Below are 17,946 nucleotides of genomic sequence, written 5' to 3'. Positions count from 1 at the left end.
TTGTGGGATGTTTGTGCATACAGACCCCCAGATCCGGTGTAAAGTGCATTCCTTGCTGTCAGTATCTGTCACAAGCAAATTTGGAAGGCCCCTGTTCTGTTCCATCTTCAGGGAGACCAGATATATCACAGCAGCTGCAGGTGAAACAGACTTGTAACATAGCGGAGAGACCTGGAGGCTCCAGATGTCACCTCCCACCTCGGCTGTGCCTTCAGTTCACAGCTGACAATCCCAACAGGCCCCTAGCTGGCAAGATGTGCTGTGGGTGGGCAGCTTAAGGACATTCTTCAGGTTGGAAAAGGACATCTGGTCTGTCACTAGACCTTTCCCCCCCAGGACTCCTCATTTTGAGCTAAAAACAATAGCAACATCTAGCAAGGTCTTTCTTCCCCCACCCCACCTTTTTATTTTTATTTCTTTTGAAACAGGATTGGCCTGGAGCTTGCTCTGGAGACCAGGCTGGCCTAGAACTACCCACTTCTGCCTTCTCATGCTGGGATTAAAAGTGTGTGTCACCACGCCCAACCTTTAGGTCTTTTACTAAATAAAAGTTTGTCTTAAAAGGAGTATATGCAGTGCTTTTGATAAATAGCACTGTTACCCACCCATCATTTTAGTGGATTTATGTATGTAAAGAACTACATGGAAACCTGTGCCTATGTATGATGTGTGCAAGGGTATATGTGCACATTCATGTGAGCTTGCGTGTGTGTGCGTATGTGTGTAGGCATGCATGTGGCACAGCTGTTTGTGGAGGGCAGAACAGCCTCAGGTTTCAGGCCTTGCCTGCTACCTTGTTTGAGGCAGTCTAGCTGCTCAGCAGGCCTCCAGGAATTCTCCCGTTGCAGCTTCCCATTTGCTCTGGGAGCACTGGGCTTTCATAGGTTCTGGGGACTCAAAGCCGGGCCCTTACGCTTACACACAAAGTGTTTCATTCACTGGACCATCTGCCCGGCCCCTTGGAGACTTCCAACATAAAAGTTTTCATTGGATAATGGACTCTGGGAAGAGACAGCAAATGCTGAAACTTTCTATCATCTCCTGGATTTGAAAATGGACGAGTTGGTGAGAAATCTGGAGAACTAGGCTGCTGCTGGTGGTGGTGATTTGGGACTCCCGTGTGCATGTAGCTTACATGAAGATAGTGCTGAGCAGTGGGCAGAGTCTCGGCATTACCATTAGATGGGAACAGTCACTTTTTCTGACGATTCCATGATGTGCATGCAGGCTACTGGGCTGCTTGGCTTCTGATTTCAATTTTGTTTTTTTGTTTTGAGATAGGGTCTCTCTATGCAGCCCTGGATGTTCAGGAACTCTATGTAGACCAGGCTGGCCTGGAACTCTCAGAAATTCCCTTGCTTCTGTCTCTGAAGTGCTGGAATTAAAGGCGCAACCATGACTGGCCTCTACTAGGCTTTTGAAAGGAGTTTTTGTGCTTATGATTTATCAAAGGAAACAATGTTGCAGATGTAACATGGCTAAGTTTAGATTGTATAAGTGACATACAGAGTCACACACACACACACACATGAAAGAATCTCTGGTTGTAAACTGATACAGGTTAGTGTGTTAATCATCGATGCACAATTGGGTATTCCTACGTGTTCAGATGCTTCATGCTTACCTCGTTGCAGAAGTCAATGAAGAATTCTTGCTTCCTCTTTCTTCTTTCTTGCTTTTTTCCTAAGATGAGGCCTTGTTATGGTATCCCTGACTGCATGGAACTCACCGTGTAGAGCAGGCTGACCCTGAACTTACAGTGCCTCCCACCCCAGCTTCTGCCTCACAAATCCTGGGATAATAAGCATGTGTCATCAGTCTAGCCAAAAGAGTGCTTTTGATTCCTTTCAACAGAAGTAGAAACAAAATTAAGAATCCAAGAGCTGGGCAGAGCGGATGACTCAGTTGGCAGAGTGGTCACGAGAGGACCTGAGTTGGGATCCCCAGCAACTGTAAAACACTGGGCATCTGTAATTCCAGTGCATGGGTGAGGGAAGAAGATGGATCCTCAGAGCTCACTGGCTAGCCAGTCTCACTGAACTGATGATCTAGCTCTCCCTGCCCATCTCTCTCTGCTTCCTGGCACCCAAGAAGTGAGCTAGTTTAACGCTCACCCCCATGATGCTCTGTTTGCAATGCAGCCAACTGATCACAACCTCCTCTCCCTTCCCTGAGGATTCATGGCAGTTAATGGCTGATGGAGAGGGAGAAACGTTTTCTTCAGTGGAGTAGCAACTGGTGAGGTCCCTGTAAGGAACTCCACAGAAGTTCATTTGTTCACACATGCCAACAGCAGCAATGAGAACAACAGCAACCCTTCTCCAAAACCCAAACACCAAAACCCTGAGGGGAGAAGGAAGACGAGCTCAGAGGAGGAGGATCAGTGGGCGTGAGGCAGGAACAAGAAGGTAAGCGGTGTGCAAATGGTATAAAAATGGTATTGTGTTCCCCAAAATATTGTGCACTCTAATAAACTTATCTGGAGTCAGAGAACAGAACAGCCACAATATTAAACATAGAGGTTAGGCAGTGCTAGCACATGCCTTTAATCCTAGCATTCCAGAGGCAGAGATCTGCCTGGATCTCTGTGAGTTCAAGGCCACACTGGAAACAGCCAAGCATGGTGACTCATGCCTTTAATCCCAGGAAGTAATGGCAGGAGGCAGAAAGGTACTTAAGGCGTGAGGACAAGGAACTATAGCCTGGTTAAGCTTTTAGGCTTTTGAGCAGCAGTTCAGCTAAGACCCATTTGGATGAGGACACAGAGGCTTCCAGTCTGAGGAAACAGGATCATCTGAGGAACTGGCGAGGTGAGGTAGCTGTGGCTAATTCTGTTTCTCTGATCTTTCAGCGTTCACCCCAATACCTGGCTTCAGGTTTGTTTTTATTAATAAGACCTTTTAAGATTCCTGCTACAAAATATACAATATACAAATATGAAAATCATTCCTAATCACAGTGTTCTGTATAATATATATATATATATATATATATAATATATGTATGCAGATGAAAATGTAAAGCAAAACAAAAATAACTTTTCTGAAACCATGAGACCAAAACCCCTTTCCTCCCGTAAGCTGTTCACCTCAGGTATTTTGTCACAGTGACAGCAAACCAACCCAAGTGCAACTATGACTTCTTTTGGTTTTATAATCATACCTTCTCCCAATTTACCATAGCAGTTGGTACATGACTGGAAAACAGAATTAGACAACTTCAAGGTGCTTAAATTCCTGAACCATGTTAGAGCTGACTGCAAGGTAAGCCTCAAGAAATATTTAGCCTGTCTCAAATGCTTTCTATTTCAAACACTGATGAGACCAAAGAGACTAAACATTCCACAGAGTGTGTGTAGGAGGGGATGGTGAGCTTGGGCTAGGAGCCCAGGGGTCCTTGTTTGCATCAGGCTTCAGTTATATACTCACATTATCACTTTGACTCAGCCTCAACTCCACTTTCATCTTGAAATCTGACTGCTCAGGCTGTCATTTTAGCTCCTGGCAGAAAGAAAAGGACTTGTGTTCACTGGAAACAAAAAAACAAAACACCCTGGAGATATTTTATATACAATATCCATCATTTAGTGAAAGACTGAAAGGTTTGTAAAGAAGAAGAAAAATGAAACCCACAATCAAGAAGAAAAATAATCAATAGACGTAGATCCACAGATACATGGAAATTAAAAGGGTAGAAAACAAGGATAATGTCAATCCAAATCAAAGGGAAGCAGGAATGCTGTATTATTAAAACACAGCTCAGCCAGGAGGTAGTGGTGCAGGCCTTTAATCCTAGCACTCAGGAGGCAGAGCCAGGCGGATCTCTGTGAGTTCGAGGCCAGCCTGGTCTACAGAGCAAGATCCAGGACAAGTACCAAAACTACACAGAGAAACCCTGTCTCAAAAAACAAAAACAAAACAAACAAACAAACAAACAAACAAAAAGCACAGCTCAAAGATGAGCAGAATTGAAAAGGCATTGCAAATAGGCAAAGGGCCATTTCATCAAGAAGACATCAGTCCTGATGGTGGATTCACTACATAGCAGAGTTGCAGAACACAAGAATTAAAACTGGAAATACCAAAGGGGAAAATGACAAATCTGTATTCATAGACTAACAGAATTCATAGAAAATGTTCACAAAAGTTACTAAGGACACAGAAGATCAAAACCCTATCAACTAACACAACCTCATTTATATTTGAGTCCTGTGCTCATAAACTTATCTATGCATAACTGTCTCCCACAAACTCTATCTGTTCTCTTCTAAATCAAAAATCTAAAATTCTAAAATCATAAAACAAGTCTCAATAAATTATAAAGAAGGGAAACCATACAGATGTTTATAGAACCAAATTAGATAATTATGTGTCTAGAAGTTACCAAATATTTGGGGATAAAACACATGAATAAAAGAAATAATTATAAGAGAAATTTAAAGTGTTTTGTTTTGATCTTATTTGGTTTTGAGCCAAGATCTCACAGTTTTGCCCAGACTGGCCTTGATGTTGGAATCCTTTGCCTCACTCTACAGAGTAGCTGAGATTAATATTTCAAATGGATTAAAGTAAAAACAAAGATAAAAAATTCGGGGATGCACTTCAAGTAATGCAGAGAAAGCAAATGTTGCCTTCCATGTATGTAACTAAAAAAGAAGAGAGGTGATCGCTACATTTCTATCTTGAGAAGTTTCACACGAAGAACGAGTGAAACTCAACGTTGGTGTTGACAGGAAGTAAAGGTAAAAGTGTTTAAATTGAGGTCACAGAACCGAAAGGGGTACATGTTGACAGTGTAGGAAAGAAATAAGAATGGACTTTTGACAGTGGATCAGGAGAATGTGGAAAGCACTCAGACTGGGAAAGAAAGTGTCCTTGGGCGTTCTTGAGTCGCCTAGCAGGTTGCTTTCAGCGTTTGTCTCCTCCCCAGGCCGGTACACCGGGATGTGGCATTTGAGGGCAAAAATGTAAACAGCTCCTTGGAAAGTCTTCAACTAAGGCATGCTGTCTACACCCTTCTCCACATCCCCTCTCCTGTCAGAGTCTCTGGTCCTTCCCCTTGTCAACACGGTGGCCATCGGCAGCTAGACCATCTGTATCTGCTCTTCAGGAGTTGAGGTTGTGAACGTCTCCCATGGAGGGTGTGTAACACCTGGAGCAGCATCATGGAGGGTGCTTGAGGAAAAGAGCCCTTGGTATAACAAGGGCAGGAGGGGGAGCGGGGGAGGGGGGCCTGGTTAGGAGTTCTCTCCCTGCCTCCATCCTGGGAGAGGAGACTGACTGGAACAAGAGCCTTCTTTCAAATAATCACACCATGGCGGGCCTGGACTAATTTCCGGTCAAGGTAAGGAGCAAATGGGGACACTTGGTTCTCATCTGGTGATGAGTTTGGCTCCTGACCTTTTGTGGTACCAAAGGAGATAAGGGAGAACATTTTGAAAGAAAGAGAAAGAAGATAGCCCTAAAAACAAAGCAGGCTGCTGGCAGGGAAGCCATGAGGGCCAGGGCAGCAAAGGACACAGAATGGAGTACGATAAATAGCTAAAGAGAAAGGAGACCCAGGAGAGCTTAGCAGATTCTGCAGTGTAGCCTGGCCCTGGAAGAGAGTGATGGCCGGGTGAGGGTGTTTGGAAGAATGACTTCCTGATCGATGGAAGCTGATCACCAGCATTAGGCTGGTGATATTCTTGGTGGTCATGGGTCACCCCCAGACCCCTCCCTGAAGGGGACAATTTGTGAAAGACCAAACTAATGTTTTGAGTCCATTGGCCTGTAAAGATCTGAATCACTTTACGGTATTTAAACAGTCGTTTTTATCACCCTGTGGCGGAACAAGACACATTTCCAGAGTGGACATCTCAGGGGGGGAGCTGTTTCATAGAACTTACGGGAAATTGCAGCTCTCTGGGTAACACCAGCATGAGGATGGCCCCAAGGGGCTTGAGCACTTCTGGGCTGTGAGATTAGAAATTCTGATCAGCAGATCTGGGAACTTCTGGCTTGTGTCTAGGCTCATGTGACTCTTGTGATTTGGTGATTGGACTCAGCGCCTGTGACCCCCGCCTTAGTCACATGTTGACATCCTAACAATGTGAGGGTTTTAGGAGGTGGTGAGATGGAGAGGAATTCGCATCCTCATAGGAGGGCGTAGAGAGCCCACCCCATCCCTCATGTGAGAATACAAACACAAACCACAAAAGTAAGGGACGGTTCCTCACCGGAGACCAGTGGAAATCTGTGGTGCCTCGTCGTGAACCACCTAGGTCTCCGAACTGTGAGGAATAAATCTCCATTGTGTTTGAGCCTTGAGGTCTATGGCATTCTACTAGAGCAGCCCCAGACCAAGTCGGCACAGTTTTGACAGAGCTACCTTGGAGAACTCGTAAGACCATGATCCTTCCCATGTAAAGTCACAAATCCCTGGGACGTGGGTGAGAAGCTGTGGCATGCTTTTAGCCAAGATTATCTCTGATATTTGGGCTGGCTCAAATACTAATGTTTTTGAGGTATTTCTCTCTGTAGGCCAGGCTGGCCTCGAACCCACTATCATTCTGCCAGTGCTGGGATTACAGGCAGCTTCACTGTACCACAACCAGCTCAATGCCAACTCTAGCATGGACCATCCCTCTCCTGTGACTATTCAGAGGCTCCAGAAACAGCACGTGTCCCCTCTGGGTTTCTCTTCCCCTCTTTTCTCATCCAGCTTATTCTGGAACTCACTATGTAGCCCAACCCTGATACCCCTGCCTCAGCCTCTCAAGTGCTGGGATTACAGGCATGAACCTCCATTTCCCCTTCTGCTTTTCTGAGCATGGGATGTCAAATGGCCACCGATGATCAGTCAGAAGAGACTGTCTCTAGCTGTATTTTTTTTGTTAAGTTTTTTCTTTTATTGAAAATAGATTTTTTTCCTCATGTAATATATCCTGATTACGGTTTCCCTTCCCTCTACTCCTCCCAGTTCCTTCCCACCTCCCCTTCCATCCCGATCCAGTGCCTTTCTGTTTCTCATTAGAAAACAAACAGGCTTCTAAGGCACAATAATAAAATATAAAAAGATAAAGCAAAAACTAACACATCGGAATAGGACACAAAACAAACAGAGGGGAAAGAGCCCAGGAAAAGGCACAAGGAACAGACATGGACACAGAGACACACTCGTTCACAGAGTTCACACACTCCGGAACCCCACAAAAGACACAAAACTGAAGCCACAAGATATATGTGCAAAGAACCTGTAGGGAGAGAGAGAGAGAGAGAGAGAGAGAGAGAGAGAGAGAGAGAGAGAGAGAGAGAAATAAGTACATGAATAAAATAAGAAATAAAAAAGATTTAAAAAGGGAATTTTGAACAAGAGACTAACCTCTCAGCGGTACCCACAAATAACCCTGCGAACAGTTAAATAATTCCTTACAACATAGTGCTAACCAAAAAGCAAAATACCAAGTAAACCCAAGTCCATAAATGTACAAAACTGTTAGGAAAAGCAAGAAAGGTTACTTTATTGCCTGTCTAATAAATCATATATAGACATAGTTTAGGCTGACAAGCACCTTCTTGTTTCTGAGGATGATGAATGATCGAGGCTCTGCTCCTGTGTAGTTATCTTTAAAGAGATTCTTGGCTGTCAAGGCCCGGTTCCCCACTGTGCTCTGCCCTCTGAATGGTTTCTAGGCATTCTTTTACAGCACCAACTCCCCCCTTCCTGTTAAGACAGCCTGAAAAGGCCTTGGCCAGCTCTGCTCTGTTTGTCAATCAGCATTCACCTAGCACTCCTAGAGGGTGGGAGAAACCATGGCGACTGTGGTGTTACTGGCAGACGGAAGTTGTTTACTGGTCTTGGAGTCTATGGTAAGGAAGCTAATGAGCCTTCTTCCTTACCCAACAGCCGGCCACAGAGTTGGGAGCGAAAGCATTGTTATTCCAGGCGTTGATCAACCCAACACGTGTTTATGCCTGCTCATTGTGTGAAGAGCATGTTGGGGGACAAGGAGGAGGGCCCCTGAAGTAGCAGGGAGAGCCCCAGAATGCACTCATAGCCTAGGAGCAGGCTGGAAGCAGGGATGGGGAGGGAATAGGTCTGCCTATGGCAGAGGGAAAAACTCCACAGTGCAGACTTTGAACCTATCCAGAGGATAGGCTGAGAAGGGGACAGGCAGGCAGGACATTCCAGGCACACAGAGTTTTTGCAATGCCCAGAGGCAAGAGTAAGTGGCTTCCGGAGGCAGCAGACACCAGAAGCCAGGAAGCAGTGACTGTGGAGACGTGAATGAGAGATCATCAAAGAGGATTGTTGAGGGCAGAGAGGCGGGAAAGCCAGCGATCCAAAACACCCATGGGTGCAGACAAAAACTCCCAAAGCCCCACAAACTGCTAACGAACGAATTAGAAATTATCCCAGGAAAGCATTCTGTTTCTAGGGAAAGGACCAGGAAAAGGACTCTGAGTGAGACACAGCAAGCAGTTTTAGCTGCTACTGCCACCGAACCAGTTACTCCAGAAAAGCTCCCCGCCAAGCCAGAGAAAGCCAGAGTATCTGGGTGAGACTGTAACAGGATGTTCTCTCCACCAAGGCTGTGTCAGGAAAGCTCACATAGAAGCGTGGACTTTCATCCCGGCTGGATCCCAGGCCTCTGTGCTCCATGGTACCGTGTCAGTCTGGACTATGGGTTACCTTGCCTAGCCCTGTGTTGTGCCATAGGAGGCATGGCGGGAGTTGGGATGTCCACATGGTGTTGGTGGAGACCACGGTAGGACCTGGAGCTCTAGATCCATCTCAGCAGCAATAAGGAGACCCTGCCCACCTTGGTTGTGCGAACTTTACACTTTCCCTCCAGCTGACAATGTTGAGGAGCCACCTGCCCTTGCCACCAGAGTGTTATTTAGCTCTGGCTAAAATAACAAACTTCAGTGTAATCTGCATGTGCTCCAAATGCCTTTGGGACTCTCTTGTCATTCCAAGAACCAAGAAGTTTCCAATATGAATGAAAAAATAAATCAATAAGGCCTACATTCACTTCCTAGCACTCACGTACAAAGTCAGGCATGGTGCATGTGCTTGTAATCCCAGGGCTGGGGAGGCTGAGACAAGAACATCTTTGGGGCTTGCTGAGTACCCAGGCTAGAAGTCAGGGAGCTCCAGGTTCCGTGAGACTCTGTCTGAAAATTAAGGTGGAAAGGGGCTGAAGAAGATAAGTGACATCAGCTTCTGGAAGACACACACACACACACACACACACACCACATACTCACACACACACACACACACACACACACACACCACATACTCTCACATACACACACACACCACATACTCACACACACACACACACACACACACCACATACTCTCACATACACACACACACCACATACTCTCTCACACACACACACACACACCACATACACACACATATACCACACACACACCACACACACACACACACACACACACACACACACACACACACACACTACACACACACACACCACATATTCTCCAACCAAAACATCCAAACAACTGTAATAAAAATACTTCAATGAGCAATTACGAACACGCTTGGAACAACTGAAGAAATGGAAAGCCTCAGCAGAGAGATGGGTACAGTAGCTCAGAGAGAGGGAGGAGAGGCCCCACATGTATGAGACGTTCCATTCAATCCACAGTACCATAAAAATGATGGAAAGGAAAACCGAGTGGAAATGCTGGAACTGAAAAATGCAGCAGAGGGAGAGCTCGGCGGACGGCCCAGAGGCACAGGACTAAGAAGTCAGAGGACTGGAAGAGTAGAAAGCATTCTGTCTAAGAAGAGGGAGAGGCAGCCTGGGAAAAAAGAGCTCCAGGGACCTTCTTTACCACAGAGGGGCCCCAGTGTTTTTGTGAAGGACACAGGGCCGAACAAATTCAAGGAAACAATATTTGCTAAAAACTTTGCAAATTTTGTGAGGGACCTAAATTCAGAGCCAAAAAGTGAAAGTTAAGCGGGGAAAAAAACAAACAAAAAAAATTGTGCCAAGACATCATGATTAAACTTACCAAACTAAAGACCGAGAAAAAAGAATCTTGAATGAATCAGGAGGGAAACCACTTGATTGGGGGCAGGCAGGCAAACAGGGTTTCCTGTCGGAGGTGACAGGGGCAAAGGCAGCAGTACAGTTTCCAAATCAATGCACAGTTCCTTTCTTAGCAAAAATGCCTTCGGGTGCCGGACATGGTGGGGCACACTTGGAATTAGGATGTGGAGGCAGAAAAATGATGTTTGCATGTAGCCTGGGCTATGTACTGAAACCCCATCTAAAAAATGTGCACACAGGGAATAAAAGCGAAGACTATGGGATGTAAAAACTTCCCTCGAAAACAATTGCAACAGCTCTCGGGAGCAGGGAATTAGTCATTTTATGCCTCGGTTTCCTGTTTCTAAACGATTCATACTAAGATACCAGTGAAATGATGATGATCGGGGTTTCCCTCAGGGCTATCCACAGTGAAGGAGAAGCAGGTGGGGTTTTTAGAAGAATGGTTAGCCAGCAGTAGGTCACATGTCACATGGGGTAGACACACGGGTTCTGGTTTTGTTCTGTTTTGAGGCAGGCTGGCTTTGTGCTCCTTATGTAGCTGAAGATGACCTTGAACAGATCTTCTCGCCTCTTTCTTTCCAGACACGTGGGCTGCTCATGAACTGTAGGGCCGGTGAGACTCCAGACTTTGCAGACACACCTGGTGTGAATCTTCCTCTGCTGCTCTTTATCGCCGTGACCCTGGGCAAACCACTGAACTTTTTACCCTGTAGGGCAAATACCAGATGCGGACAGATGACACTGCCAAGGAAGAATGTAAGGCGAGGGAAGGGAGGTTCTGAGCAGGCACTTGGCCTGAAGAAAGAGACAGGAAGCAAAGTGAACAAAGGAGAGAGGTACAGTTGCAGGTGGGCCAGCGTGCCAGAATCCAGGAAAAGATTTAAAAGTTGTAGCAGGCTAGCTGAGAAGCCCTGGGGGTGGGTGTTCAGGTCTTCCATGCCGATAATGGTTTTGGTCTAGTGGAGAAAGTGGGCCCAGACTCAATGTTGAGAAACAGGTGGGGGGAGAGGAATGATGCTCATTCTCAGAACAGTGGCAACGAGGTGGGGGAGGAGATAGAGTGGCCTGAGGGGAGGGACTCTAGGGACACTGAGGGGCATAGCAAGGAGGGCCGTTTCTTTCTCCCGGTTTTTGGGGATGGTGCTTCTGTGCACATGAAAGTGTAAATGTATCTTTGACACTCTGTTGCCCTGCCAGGTGTGTCCCCAGAAGTGCATACTCCAGTACAGCTGCTGGACCAGACCGGAGATCTGCTTCTGGTATTTACTGGAAGCCGCGCACTGTTTCCCATCCCCCAGCAACGCAGTGGTTCCAGGTTCTCCGCGTCCTCTCTAGCACCTGTGTTTTTGATTTGCTATGTTGACATCGGCATCCTGAGAGATGTCAGGTGATGTCTTGTCATAGTTTTGACACATCGGTGAAGAAAAACATGGGGTATACATATATAGAAAAATATAGTGTATACATGTAATAGAATACTATTCAGCCTTAAGAGGGAAGCAAGCCTATCTTCTGCTACAGCATGAACAAACCCGGCGAACACCACACTCAATGAAACAGAAAGACACATGCCATATCATTCCACTTTTATGAGGTGGCTAAAATAGTCTCACAGGAGTAAAGAATACGAGGGTGGTATCCAAGGCTGGGGTGAGGCTTGAGGAAATTACAGTTTAATGGGCATGAAGTTTCAGTGATCATAGACGTTTAAGCTCTACTAGAGATTTATGGCACATTGTGCCTACAGTTAACAAGGTGATATTGTAGCTGGGAAATGGTGCACGCCTTTAATTCCAGCACTTGGGAGGCAGAGGCAGGAGGATCTTTGAGTTCAAGGTTAGCCTGGTCTATAGAGTGAGTTCCAGGACAGCCAGGGCTGTGCAGAAAAACCCCGACTCCAAACAAACAAAAAAACATCAAAACACCAAACAAACAGCAAAACAAGGTGGTGTTGTACCCTTCCCTGCATTTGTACAGATGGTGGATCTCATGTTAAATCTTAAAAAAAAAAAAAAATTGTTTTTGTTTTCCCTTCCTTCCTTCCTTTCTTTTCTTTTTTCTTTCTTTCTTTCTTTTTTTTTTTTTTTTGTACAAAAAATAAAGGGACACCAGGAAACCTTTAGAAGAGTAGATTGAGTATTACTCCAAATTTGTACTGGAATCCCAGGTATTTACAGAGTTCAAAACTCACCAAAACAGACACATTAAACATATGCAGATCTGTGTGTATCAATTATACCTCAAAGCTGGAGAGAGGGGGAAGAGGGAGGGAGGAACGGAAGGAGGGCCAGTCTGTCCTGCAGGAGAAGGGCAGTCTCAAGAGCAAGGTGGGAAGCCCCTCTTCCATACAGACTGGGATTGTGCCCAAGGCTGCAATGTCTGTCCCTGAAAGCCGCCCTTCCATTCAAAAGAAAGGGACATTGAAAGGGAATCAGGACTTATAAAGGCTGACTAGATCTTATTCTCAGTGATGGAACTGTGGCGTTGTTTTAAAGGTTGGTTCTTGCTTTCTACATTGGCACTAACTTGTTTATAGATGGGATATGTCTGGGATTTATATGTCTGCCTTACCCCCATGGGAACTGGAGAATGACTCCTTTGGTCTTCTAGGGAGAGGCTCCAGAACAGGTCTTTGAGGAGCTGGAGTGCTGCGTCAAGCCCTCTTATGCTTGCCATTGACTAGGTGCCCTCCAGTTAGTATCATCAGTCACTTGGGATGGTGAAGCATTGAGCAGCATGCTAACAAGCCCTTGCCAGAGAGGCTGTGTTCCTATTTCATGATTCTCCAGAGTGACCAGTCTACACTGACTCACTCACACCCACTGGGAGGCCTGTGTGTCCAATCTGGAAATCCCTGGGTGTGAGGTACCAGTGCTCAGTCATTGTGGACCAAAGGGCTCAGGCAACAAGTCCTTCCAGGTCAGCTTTGTCTGAGGCTGCTACAGGCTGGGTGTGGCTTGAGAGTGTTGCACATCAGTAACTGGTGGGCGATGTTGAGGTGACCTACCGCCCACCTGTGGGAGGAGCCTATCGGAAGGCACTTAGGTCATGGGAGCATGCCCTTAGTAGGGATGAATGCAGGTCTTCTGGGAACCCCTAAAGGAGGTTGCGATAAGTAACCTGACACATCCCTGACTCACTGGCCCTCTTTATGCTGTGTGCGTGATCCCTCCCTCTCACACCCACTCCCATCACAGAGCTATCCTCCATGTTCTGATGACCAAGAAGACCCTTATGAGTGCTCAGCCTCCACGTCACCTAGTCTCTGGCATTTTGTTACAGCATCACAAAATGGACCAAGATATTTGTATAAGACTTCCCCCCCACCTCTTCTCTTTTTAAGTTTTTTGATGCAGGGTCTTAAAATTTACCCCAGGCTAACTCACTCACTATGTAGCCAAAGCTGACCTCTTCTTGCCTCTGCTGCCTCCTAAGTGCTAAGATTAGTAGGGAGCACCATCAAGGTGGAGCTGACCAAGAAGACATTTCCCAGAGTCCTATGAGCATCCTCTCCAAGCTGAGGGTGCTCACAGACACCAGGATAGAAGCATGCTTCTTGAAATTCAGGCACCTACACCCACAGCAACTGGTGTCCCCCCAGCAAAAACTCATCACCTCTGGTGATGGTGGGGGGGCGGGGGTGGGGAGAGCCCTGGAGGGAACAGAAACCCACAGTGTACACAGGCTTAAGCGACAGGGTGAAGCTTTATTGGGGTGATCACATTCGTGTTTGCACCGTTCACCATAGTGGAGAAGGCCAGTTTTAAAAAGTGTCCCATTTCCTTCAATTCCATCTGTATTCAGCAAGCAGCAACATATATTGTCCAGTGAACACATCCCACCTTAAGAGCACACACTAGTTCGTAAAACTGTCCTCAGACAGTGTGAAACAATATTCATAAGATGCTAGACCCTTTACAAGTTCAAACTTTAGAAACTTGGGGTGCACTTGCAAAGCCAACGTTGTGTATTTTTTCCAGGTAAGGAAGGCCAGTCATAAAAAAATACTTTATATATAAGTTCAAAGTCAGAACTAAAATATTCAACCCTATAAAAATATCTTACTGATAAAACTATTAATTTCTAGACAAAACGCTCTTTATCAACAAGTTATGTAAATTTTCAGGAAATCCACACTAAGTCAGACAGTCCCCACAGGACTTGTCAAGGTGACTTCAAGGTTCATTAGTCACCAGGATTTTGTTTTCAGAGATGGACCTCAATTTTGACTTACGCTGTGTGTGAATAGCTCAGGTGTTCTACAAAAATTGAACTCAAGTATCTATTTGCTATGAGTCGTTTATAGACAAACTCTCGACCTAGAGGGAGTAGTCAGAGTGCTGTCGTCTACAGAGAGGGCGCATGCTGTGTCAGGGCTCACCTACACTTGACAAACTTAACTTGGGAAACTTGTGATTGCGTTCTGACCGCTATCTGAGATCAGCTCATTAATTTCATTCTGCTTGCTCTCTTTCAGGGCATGGTTGGGATGGTTCCTCTGCGCCTGTGTTCTTTTGGATCTCCTGAAACACAATTTTAGCAGCAGGTAACACAGCTCGGCCACATTGAGCAGCATGCAAATCACAGATGCGGCAATCATAAACACCGTAAACACTGTTTTCTCGGTTGGCCTCGAAATAAAGCAGTCCACAAGATTGGGGCAGGGATCAATGCCGCATTTCAGCACCCAGGGCAGATGGTACCCATTGTAGAGGAAGTAGAACACATACATGAAGGCAGCTTCAAAGATGATGCGGAAGAAGATGCTGCTGGTGTATGTCCACCACAGCGAGCCCTCGATGCGTACCTTCTGCCGTTTGATGTCCTCCAGGTCTTTAAATTCATTCCTCTTCTCCCCACGGATAAACTTACGGGCTGTTTCATGTCTGTAGTAGGCCACATGCATGGCCACCAGCAGTGCTGGCGTGGACACGAAGATGAGCTGCAGGGCCCAGAGCCGGATGTGGGATACCGGGAAGAAGTGGTCGTAGCAGACATTCTTGCACCCTGGCTGCAGGGTGTTGCACACAAAGTCCTCCTGCTCATCACCCCATACTTCCTGGGCCGCCACCACAAGGATCATGACTCGGAAAATAAAGATGACTGTGATCCACACCTTCCCTATACTGGTGGAGTGCTTGTTCACACCACCGATGACAGTGTGCAGGGTCCCCCAATCCATCGTGCGGGTTTATTCCTAAATAGACAAAAAGGAGCAGAGCTGATTAGTGGAAGGCACCTCTGAATTAACCAACCACTCTCATAGTGAAATTCCAAGGTCACGTGAATCTAGGCAGGTCTCAACTGCCTAATCCGCCATCCACTATGTGCTTTTCTGACAAGGAACGGCCATCATAAAGATGTTCTCTCATTTCTGACCACAAGTCACAAATAGTGGACAAGCTTCATGTATTCCACCTACGAGGCAGCATCAACCTGACAACTTCCTTACTAGACGAGGAGTTTTAATAAATGATCGGCACAGTAAATAGGTACTTGATTTCACTTTTAGTATAAGAATTGTGCCTTTCACATGCAATATAAGTTATCTAAGTTCAATTGAACACAGGTTGTGTATTAGGTGGTGTTTGTCATTAACCCAAGAACACAGGTAAACAAACTCGTGCCCAAATTCCCTTTCTTCACTAGGCAAATGCACACATTGTATCATTGTGGTTTTACTGAGGGACTCAGAACTTCTGCCATAGGTTTTCGTAATTAAGCACTTTATCCAAGCCACAAAATAACAGCAAAAATCACTCATTAGAATGATGTAGTATGGTTTACTTAGCAGACTAAGAAGAAGCAATGCTGTCAGCTGACCTTATACAGTGTATACTTATTTCTAGCTCGGATGGACCATCTGCTGCTCTCATGTGCTCTCAGGAAAGTTAATATCTTCAGCTATCCTCCCCAAAAGAGAATCACAAGGTTTGACACAAATTGTTTCCTTGTTCTCCGATGGAAGCAGGCCATGTGTTGGCTGTTGCTCAAAAATACGGGTCCCGTTGCACCAGGGGCCACAGAAGCCCAGGACGTTCCTTCTTTCTAAAAGACTGATTTGACAACCTGAGAGAAAAGGATCCTCTTTCCTCTACAGCCGTGGTTCTCAGCCTTCCTAATGCTGTGACCCTTAAATACAGCTCCTCATGGCATAGTGACCCCCAACCATAAGATTATTTTGTTGCTGCTTCATAACTGTAATTTTTCTACTGTTACGAATCATAATGTAAATATCTGTATTTTCTGATGGTCCTAGGTGATCCGTGTGAAAGGGTTGTTTAGACCCCAAGGGGATAAGACCCACAGGTTGAGAACAATTGTTCTATGGCAATTCGAACAACTGTAATTCAAACAGCTGCTTCTTACCCCCACATCACCAAGAAGAAAGAATTGGTTGGCATGCTCTTGGTTTTTTTCTTTTTTTTAAATGTGTATATGTTGCCGGGTGGTGGTGGCGCACGCCTTTAATCCCAGCACTCGGGAGGCAGAGGCAGGCGGATCTCTGTGAGTTCGAGGCCAGCCTGGTCTACAAAGCGATTTCCAGGAAAGGCGCAAAGCTACACAGAGAAACCTGGTCTTGAAAAACCAAAAAACAAAAAAAACAAAAAAAACAAAAAAACAAAACTGTGTATGTGTGTGGGAGTAATGAATGACAGACACTGAACATCTTTAGAAACAAAGACAGTCAGGCAAGTTTTCATCCAGTTGGAGGGGATAAAAGAGTCACCAAAGTCCTTTTGCTGCTGGCCTCAGGAGACCTTCTCTTGGAAGTGGGTGAGGAACACTGTCCAACTTTCCCCCAAGTTAACCATGGTCAGTGTCTAACCACGCCTAGTCCACAGCCTGCCCTCAGCATTGCTGGCCACTCCTCACACTGCCCACCATGTCCCCTGGGATGTCCTGGGTTTGACTAATGTTAGAGTCTATGTTTTTCCCAGAAAGCCACCAAGTTTGGGCTCACCAAGTAGCTACCACATCATCTGACCCTTGTGTGATGCTGTCTGTCCTGCTGGGTCAGACAACGGCAGCTGAGGTGCACACCGTGGGGGATAGAAGAGGGCATGATAGCGGTATAGCTAAAAAATTTCCATGATTTGGTTTCAAGAATTCGTCCCCTTGCCGTGGGCCAGAACATCAGAATGTTCATAGTTGCAAAAGCTGATCACATGCTGTGACTACAGGGCTATCACCAGAACGTCTGGATTGTAGCCACACTGAATCTGAGCTTGCTCACCCACCGCCCAGTACAGGTACAAATGCACACAACGATTTTAATTCAGCCTAGACTGAGTTAAGTCTTAACTTTTTTAATAAAAAAGAGAAGGGGAATTGAATTCCATCCTCAAGGATTTGCAAAAGTGGAGGAATGAAGCTTTTCAAAAACTGTGTCCATTGTTATGAGAGGCAGGTGAGGGTCGGGAACCTAAGGCCACAGAGAGATGGGACAACTCAGACCAAAGGTTACCGGAGAGGCCTAAGTCTGTAAAAATCAAAACAAAATGAGAAAACAAAAGTCAAAAATCCACAATGTGAAAATGTAAGAGAGTTACTTGTGTTCAATGTACAAAAAAGTAGTGGATACATTCCTTGGATTATATGGCTATGGTTAACTTCTGCTGTTGTTGTTTTTGCTTTTGAGACAGAGTCTCATGGAGCCCAGACTGGCCTAGGACTCCTGATTCTCCTTCCTTTACCTCCTGAGTTGGGATTACAGGTATGTACCACCGTGTCTCACTCCAGACAGTACAATTTTAATTGGCAACCAATAAAAAGTATCCATTTATTTGTTCATAATGCTGGGGATGGAACTCCAGAACTTTGTGTGTGCTAGGTGAGCACTCTATCAGCTGAACTGTATCCGGGGCCTG

General features: G+C 45.7%; 1 protein-coding gene across 1 annotated transcript; it reads right to left on the bottom strand.

The window, feature by feature from the left end:
- Window positions 1–14,376: 14,376 nt before the first annotated feature.
- Gjb6 (gap junction protein beta 6) lies at window positions 14,377–15,257 on the bottom strand. The gene has a single exon (XM_059274387.1). The coding sequence runs from the start codon at window positions 15,255–15,257 to the stop codon at window positions 14,472–14,474; it is 786 nt and encodes a 261-aa protein (XP_059130370.1). The 3' UTR covers window positions 14,377–14,471.
- Between the last annotated feature and the right edge of the window lie 2,689 nt (window positions 15,258–17,946).

This window comes from Peromyscus eremicus, chromosome 9 (genome assembly GCF_949786415.1).
Source record: "Peromyscus eremicus chromosome 9, PerEre_H2_v1, whole genome shotgun sequence".
In the NCBI taxonomy this organism is placed as follows: Eukaryota; Metazoa; Chordata; class Mammalia; order Rodentia; family Cricetidae; genus Peromyscus; species Peromyscus eremicus.
This window is presented reverse-complemented; position numbering and strand designations above follow the sequence as displayed.

Excerpts from the sequence above, each read along its gene's own strand:
- Gjb6 (XM_059274387.1), bottom strand. The coding sequence starts at position 15,257 with ATGGATTGGGGGACCCTGCACACTGTCATCGGTGGTGTGAACAAGCAC.